This window comes from Ictalurus punctatus, chromosome 12 (assembly GCF_001660625.3).
Source record: "Ictalurus punctatus breed USDA103 chromosome 12, Coco_2.0, whole genome shotgun sequence".
Taxonomy (NCBI): Eukaryota; Metazoa; Chordata; class Actinopteri; order Siluriformes; family Ictaluridae; genus Ictalurus; species Ictalurus punctatus.
This window is the reverse complement of record NC_030427.2, coordinates 15,647,593-15,656,210: the sequence shown is the minus strand read 5'-3', so window position 1 is coordinate 15,656,210 and position 8,618 is coordinate 15,647,593. Positions and strand designations below refer to the sequence as shown.

The 8,618-nt window shown below is 37.6% G+C and overlaps 1 protein-coding gene across 2 annotated transcripts in view; it reads right to left on the bottom strand.

Annotated features, from left to right (window-relative positions):
• si:dkey-237i9.1 (SEC14-like protein 1) overlaps positions 1-8,618 on the bottom strand; it is a 41,161-nt gene that overhangs the window by 6,446 nt on the left and 26,097 nt on the right. Inside the window, exons 9-16 of one of the 2 annotated variants that reach the window (XM_017481460.3) lie at positions 7,484-7,572; positions 7,287-7,357; positions 6,058-6,229; positions 4,917-5,051; positions 3,317-3,451; positions 2,971-3,222; positions 2,070-2,248; positions 1,795-1,821 (exon numbers count right to left, since the gene is read on the bottom strand). In XM_017481460.3, coding sequence (XP_017336949.1) covers positions 1,795-1,821; positions 2,070-2,248; positions 2,971-3,222; positions 3,317-3,451; positions 4,917-5,051; positions 6,058-6,229; positions 7,287-7,357; positions 7,484-7,572 — 1,060 coding nt within the window. The remainder of the gene's footprint in view (positions 1-1,794; positions 1,822-2,069; positions 2,249-2,970; positions 3,223-3,316; positions 3,452-4,916; positions 5,052-6,057; positions 6,230-7,286; positions 7,358-7,483; positions 7,573-8,618) is intronic. The other variant, XM_047159082.2, reaches the window with a different exon arrangement.

The following is an 8,618-nucleotide window of genomic DNA, read 5'->3' as shown; positions in this document are numbered from 1 at the left end:
TAAAACTTATTTTAACCTACCAGCCACATTTGATATTTCTGAGATATTATATATATATATATATATATATATATATATATATATATATATATATATATATATATATATATATATATATATATATATATATTGACTGCAGTGCCTTCTGGGCAAGTTTTAACTTTCCAAGAGGTCATGTGATAAACTTGACTTCACCAAGCACAAGGGGAAGTCGACAAGGGAGCTCCGGAAAAACAGTATTGGAACACAGCCGTGATTGTATTCTTAAATTGTTTAAAGTAAATAAATAAATAAAAATTCACATCATGCCCTCATCACTTTTTTTTTTTTCAATCTATATAAAATTTGTATCTCTTAATTAGCATACATAAATAATAGCATTTTTATAAATAAGATGTAAAATATAATTAAAAACACAAATGATATAAAAAAAAAAGAAATTTAAAAGAGCTAATATTAAAAAAAATAAAAACACTGTAAAAAATGTAAAAATAATTTATTTCAAAAGGTAGTGTGCAGATATTTCCAATGAACAGTAACGACTTTATTATGAATTGATTCGTTATTGTGCTATGAGGGCGTGTTGCAAATTTCACTCTTATAACCAGGAGAAAAATCAAACGTACACACACTTTATTCCCTCAAATTGAAGGTAAACGCTGCCATTTTACAACTTTAATCTTCATCCTCTACATCTGTCGTGTACATGTCATCAGCCTTAATAAACATTTTAACGCACTTGTTATAGAAAGCACTTGTAATAGAAGTCTAGGGGCAGATGTTGAATTTCAGTACTGCTGAAATAGAATATAAATATAAATTCAACGTCTATACACCATCAGAGACACACAAACTACAAACTCCTCTCTTTAAAAAAAAAAAAAATCTTTCCTGAAGATTTTGTCATATCCATACGCCAACAGAGAGACACAAATGACAGATTCTTCCCTTCAAAAAAATAGTTCTGGATTTATTTTACGCTTTTTTGAAGGTTGTGTCGTATCCATACACTATCAGAGACACACAAAGTACAAATTAGCCACTTTAAGGCATGGTGTAAAGTGACCAGAACTACTTTATTTATTTTATTTTTATAAACATTTGACATATCCATACATCATCAGAGACATACAAATTACAAATTCGTCTCTTCAAAAAAGTAGTTCTGGATTTGACATGTTCCTGACACAACTGAGACACAACTACAAATTCTTCCCTCTAATAAAATAGTTCCGGAAACTTTACACTATCCCTTATGTGTTTGTCATATCCATACTCCACCAGCGACACACAGACTGTAAATTCTTCCCTTTAAGTAAGTAGTTCCGGCTTTATTTTTTTACACGTTCCTGAAGATTCTGTCTGATCCATACACCATCAGAGACACACAAACTACATATTCTTCCCTTTAAAAAACGTAGTTCTGGCTTTTACACTTTTCTGAAAAATGTGTCATATCCATATGCCATCAGAGACACTCAATGCACAAATTCCTCCCTTTAATAAAAGTAGTTCTGGTTTTATTTGACACTTTCCTGAAGGTTGTGTCATATCCATCCAACATCTGCCCCTAGTGTTCTATTGTCAGTGATTTTCAGAACAGAATAACGCGCATGTGTGTGTGTGCATACGTTCGATTTCCTCGTCCATGCTTTCATAACCGGCTAGATTTACAGAAACCCAAGCTGAGCATGTGTTCAGCACAGCGTTAGCATTGTCGTTAATGCTAACAGGTCGACAGAGCTTCGTTAGCGCGGCACTAAAGCTTGGCTAACGGCAAACAGGATCACTTACAAACTCTGCACATCGTAGCAAGCCGTTCTTTACGGAGGGAGAAACAGAAAAGGAAGGCAGTCGTGAGGAAATGGGCGCGTGAAGAAAGAAAAGAGAAAGAGAGAGAGAGAGAGAGAGGGAGAGAGAAGCAGCAGCTTGGACAGTGTTCGACTGTAGGCAGTTAAATGGCATTGAGATGAAGTAAATAAATAAACTGAAAGTTATCAGTTTTTAACAGTTTGTGTGTAAACATGATGATTCCAAATGTTTCTGCTGTGATCCAGATGTTCAGTTACCTGAAGTCCTCTGAGCCCAGGACCTCGGTGTAGTACATGACTTTGCACTTGTGAGAGGAGACCTGCAGCGTGGCTAACACGTCATCCACACGGGGCAGGTTGGTGGCGGCGCACGCAGGCATCGAGTGGAACCTCCACTGGAGGATGTAGAACCCGGGCCAGCGTGTCACGTGAGAACCCTGCACACGGGGAACGAGGGATTAATGGCAATTAGGAGGAGAACGAACGGATGAGTAATAAAACGGCAAGAAATATGCTTCTGTAAACGAATAAAACACGTGAATAAACAAATAATAAACAAATAAACTGATACGGTAGATAGATAGTCATAATAAAAATAAACAAATAACAGAAAGAAAAATAATACAGACAAATAGATAAATACGTAAATAAAAAAGACAGATTAAAATGTAAATTATTAAAAAAAGGAATAACGCACACAAGCAAAAACAGTAAATAAACACATGGATAACTAAATAAATAATGAACAAATAAATACACACTGGAGATCGATAGACAGACAGACCGATAGAGCGATAGATTAACAGAAAATAAAAATAGAATATGAGGATAAATAAATGAATAAACAAATACAAACAAACAAAGCAGCTAATAAATATAAGGATGAATAATAAACAAATAAACTGATAAACAAAATAGATAAATATATAGACAGACAGATAAATAGATAGTAATAAATGGATAAATAAGATAGGCAGGAAAAAAAATAAACAACCAAATAAAATGAATAAATAGACAGATAAATAAACAAACATTAAAATGCAGTCAGATAGATAGATGAATAATAAACAGACACAGACAGACAGTCAGTCTGAAATAATATCAGCGGTGCGGAGGTAAAGAAGCGACCATCAGGCGGTGATGTCAGCGGCGGTGTTACCTGCACGCTCTCTCCCTCTTTACAGGTAAGCGGAGACTCCACCATGCTGTAGTCCTGCCCCAGCTGCCACGACTTGTCGATGAGCTGCACGTTGTTGCCCCCGGGCGAAGTGATGCCGTGAGACGCCAGCGCCTCCTTCCTGGGCGGCTGAGGAGCCCGTTTGGAGTGGTAGATGTTAAAGACCACATCTCCTTTACACACGTCGAAGTCCCAGGTGATCACGGAGGAGGCGTCGATGATCTCGATCAACAGCTAGACGAGATGTGAGAGGAGATGAGTATACACACTATACATGATAATTACATCACATGAATGATAAGTCACATCACCACATGATATGCCTTGCCTCATGCGGAGCTCCTTTAAAGACACTGGCACTCTGGTAGATGGTTTCTGTCCACAGTTTGATGTCGTCGTTCTCCAGTTCCTCTGGGGTTCTGTACAGGGATTTGGGAACCAGGCCGCCCTCGGGAACCTCACACTGTAAAACATCAAGCGGAGTTCATTAATTATACACTAACAGCACTTAAACAATCATTTAGTAAAGTCGTGTGTACACACGTTCAAAAATTCCCCACAAGATTTCCTTCATACTCCTTAGAATCCAAGTGTACAGCTGATTTACCTTTAGCCACGCCCACAAAACTCCATAAAAGGCTAAGCATTTTTTGCGGAGAGATGAAAACTACAAAATGGCAGCTAAACGGTGAAAAAGAATAGTGTGTGTGCTGAATCTTCCAGTAACGCAGCTCAGCCATTGCAGCTCACTTGCTACTAAAGACACACTCTAACTCCTCCTCCTTTTATAGGGCACCATTTACATTTAGCCATGCCCACAAACTTCATAAAAGGTAAATATATATATATATTTTTTAATTTTATTTATTTTTTTTTTAAGCGCGCTTGCAGCTCATCGGCTACCATAAGACCACACATTAACTCCTCCTCCTCCTCTAAGGTGCCATTACTTTTGCCCTCCTTGAACGGCTTGTCTTCTGTGTGTCATTTTCTGGATTTATTTCCATGAATATGAAGAAACCGAGTTCAATGAAACTGGTGTGTGCTTGAAATAAATAAGTGATTTAAACCTGACAGCGGAACCCGTATATAAAATTGCAATTATACGATTCGAAGGCGATCAATTGAGGTTCACATTATTGTGTAAATTTACACAAACCGCAGGAGAGAAACATAGGATACGAAAGTTTTTCTGGAACTAACTGAACTTTCACGAACGCCGCGTTTTTTGTGTAAACGCAGCTACGAACAATTTACGGATAACTCCGTTTGTATATAGTAGGCCTGGGCGATATGATGATATAACGTCGATACCATGATAAATTACATCAATATGCTTTTCTGAGATCTTTTTTTTTTTGCAATGATTACAAACTGACTTGAAGCAGCTCAAGATTTTTTCTCCTTTCTGTGTTATATATTTTTGTACTTATTTTTAAAATTAAGATACGATATAAATAAGATTTATAAGGTATTGAACAGTTATTTTTTTTTAAAAAAATGCTTACTATAAATAATTGTGACACACATCTTATATTGTAGAGATGATGTTACATACAGCCCACCCCTTAGTGCTGTGTGTGATAAACAAGTCCTTTTTTTAAGTTAACATGAAAAATATAAATATTTCCACATCCTGTGGATCAGACTTTCACCTAATATTTCATCTAGGAATTAACGTAGTTAATATTTATATCCATTTAATAACATGCTAATAAAACCTGTAATAATGCTGAAATCCGATCAGATCTGATTTTTGTTTGTTTCCTAAACATGCGACAGTTTCAAATAATAAACACACCAAATAATGTTGCTGTAAAAGTTTAACTTCCTGTTGTTCTTTACTAAAACATACTGATGAACGTGTAACGCTTCACGAGGGTTGTTTATCCCGTTAAACACACTCTTAACTGCGCCCACGTGCTCACCAGACACTCTCCACCCAGGAAGTCAGGGATGACTTCCTTATCGATGTAATCCACTAGACCACCGGGACCCTGATAGTCGTTCCCGGCGTAGATCAGGAACTTCTTCCGCGTGTTCTCGTCGATGAACGGACTCACCTGAGGGCGGGGAAATAAATAAATAAAGAAATAAATGCATAATCACCTTCTGCATATACACACTGCTCTGTTTATTGTACAGCCTGCCTCCCTAATAATATATTTAACTGTTTAGTAAATAATTATTAATAGCTTTAAATGCAGCTCAATGCTTTAAATAGAAAAATCAAAGCAAACAGAAAAACAGCAATAAGACAAAAAGCAGAAATACACATATAAGATAAAACTGTAATTGAAATTTTTAAAAACAAAAATAATTGTAAAAACTATAATAAATGAAAAATAAACAGCTAAGTAATTAAAGGTGCAATAGGTGATATTTTACCCATGTCACTTAATAATACAAATATCCTGGAAGATATGCAGAAAATTCTTCTTTTCTTTTTTTTTTAAATATTGTTTTAAGTTGCAAAAGTGTATTAAGTCCAGGATTTTTTTGTGTGTGTTTGGATGGACCTCCCGTCATACATTTTCATACACACTATACAAGCCACTGCAGATCGTGGGTGTGGAGCTAATGCACCTTTAAGATAAAAAGAATAATCGCAAATTGGGAAAAGTGGGAGAAAAAACTATTTTATTTAACATATGATATACAACGATCTTTAAATCTTTAAACGATCTACTGCTGATTGCCATTGTATTTTTTTCAATATGATGCAGTTGTGTGCTGGTAAATCGTCACCAGGGGGCAGTAGAGACACTGTGAATTCGCAATAGTGTTGAAATAACGTCTAAACAGAATTACTGATTTTTTTTTTTTTTTTTTTTTAATGTTAATGAAATCATAAGCTCATTTAGCATTTTAAATCATAATACAGACAGACAGATGGATAATGCAGAAGGCGGCAAACTTTACACACATGCATAGTCCGTATACTGTGCATACAGTGTTTATTTGCATATTCATTAATATGCAGCCCTCTGTCCAAACCCTGAGCGTTCTTTTTTTTTTTTGTCGTCCCATTTCCTGTCGAGTGTGTAAACAGGAAGTGTAGAATCTCACCAGAGTCCAGAGCACAGGGAAGACCCGGGGAGCACGCAGGATGAGCAGACGCCCGAGGGTTTCTGGGTAATTCGCCTCCACCACCTCGATGATGCGCAGCAGAGCTTTAACGCCCGGACGCCACAAATGCCTCATGTTCAAACCTTCCAGATCCACCAGACACGTCCAACAACTGCACACATCATCATCATCATCATCATCATCAAGGTTTCTTTGCTTTACAGAATTTGTGCACCATGTGTCTGTTTCTATAATAAGGAAGGTTTTTAGGCTAAGGTCATACAAGACATGTTCCTGTTGCTGTGATAGAAATAGAGTGCAGAATGTGTTAGGAAGGGAAAGAAAGACACAGACAGAGACAGAGAGAGAGACAGAGAGAGAGAGAGAGAGAGAGAGAGAGAGAGAGAGGGGGGTGTTAAAAATAGAGAGAAATAAAGAGAATAGATAGATGTGCTGCTGGGTGAAGTGAAAAATTGAATAACAGAATTGTTTTTAGAACAAAGAAGCTAACATGAGGTCCGGTCATGAGCTCTAATTAACTGTCATTTACTTCCTCGTTCGATCACACCAAAAGGCACGTTGATTTGTTTTTGCCTCGCTAGAATATAAAAATACTTGTGCAGAAGATGGTGGAGGAGAATAATGAGGAGGAGGAGGAGGAGGTGGTGGGGTGGTTGAAGGAGTAGGAGGAGAATGTGGTTAAGAGGAAGGAGTAGAAGGAAGAGTAGGAGGAGAAGAAGATGAAGAAGGAGGAGTAAGAGTTGAAGTAGAATGATTGGGGAGAAATAGGTGTGGAAACAGGAGAAGGAGAAGAAGAAGAAGAAGAAGAAGAAGAAGTAGGAGTAGAGGAAAGGGAAAGAGTTGGAGGAGGAGAAGCATAACAAGGAGTAGGAGGAGGAGAAAAGATTTTTGTCCTTAATAAAGCGCACACGTGTGTGTCAGTGTGTGTGTGTGTGCATATGCAGAAGGAGTAGAAGGAAGAGTAGGAGGGGAAAAATTAGAAGGAGTAAGAGTAGGTGAAGTTGAAGTACTGTAGAATGATTAGGAGTAGAAGGATTAGGGAGAAAGAGTAGAGGAAACAGGATCAAGAGGGGAAGAAGTAAAAGAAGAATGAGAAGTAGGAGAGGAGTCAGAAAAGAAACAGGAGGAGAAGCATAACAAGGAGTAGAGGAGGAGAAAGAAGATTTTTGTCCTTAATAACGTGTTTGTGTGTAAGTAATACAGCGCACCTGATCGGGCGTCCAAACACCTTGGTGTTCTCTTCACACCTCCTCAATCCCTCCTCATTTATGGACAAAACCTAGCCCACACACGTACACGTGCACACACACAGTTATTGATGAGAGTACTGTACATACATATAAAAAGTGATGAAAGTACTTTCTTTTGTTTTGAAGCAAAGCATACTGGGAAACTTGGAGCTTACATGTCTGAGCAGTGATTCCTCCCCCAGAGCTCGAACCAGACCTTTAGTGTCCATCTGTCCTAGACGCAGGATATAGAGAGGACGGCCATCTGCGCGCGCACACACACACACACACACAAAAAAAAGTAAACAAAAGTGTGTGGCTTTATTTTCTCTAAGAGGAAGCTGCTTTTCAGAAGCTTCCTCATTTCCACTTTTTTCATAAACATGCTTTTGACATTACACATACACACGCGCACACGCACTGTCAATCTGTGTATAACTCCACGGGGTGTGTGTGTGTGTGTGTGTGTGTGTGTGTGTGTGTGTGTGTGGTGCATTATCAAGGTGAAATCGCAGTAGGGACACAGTGCAAAGAGACAAAGCACAAAAATGACAACATGATCAACTACAATAAAGGACAAACAATATGAAAAAGAAGAGGAAAAAGAGGAAAAGAAAAATGGAAGAAAAATAAAAGGAAGGAAAAAGGAGGGGAAAATGAGCAGAAAATTATCAAAAGCAAAAGGAGAAGGAAAAATAAAATGAAGAAAAAAAATGGGGAAGAATAAAAAGAAAAACTGAAAAAAACCAAAAGAGGACAGAAAAAAGGGCGCGCATATAATATATATATATATATATATATATATATATATATATATATATATATATATATATAAAGATAAATAAAAAATAAGAAGAACATAAAGAAAAGAAAGAACAGCATTAAGACAGATAAGGAAAAAAGAATAAAAATGAAAAGTGTGTGTGCGTCATCAAGGCAAAAATGTGACACAGCGCCATATGCGAGTTTACACACACACACACACACACACACACACACACACACACACACACACACACACACACACACACACACCCCCCAGATGGCATTCTTGTTCCTCAGACACACACACACACGCACTCGCAGTGTGACGTCCAATCACCCACAGACACTCATCCACAGTGTGTACGCTTGATTAATTATCCATAATTTAACTACGTTACGCTTCATAGCGAGGGTACAAACAGCACACACACACACACACAACTCCGAGGCTGCAGCTGACACAAGTGAGGGGGCGAGAAGACGTCGATAACTTGAGAAAGCAAAGCAAAATGGAAATACATAAAATAGAAAACTCAAAATTGGAGA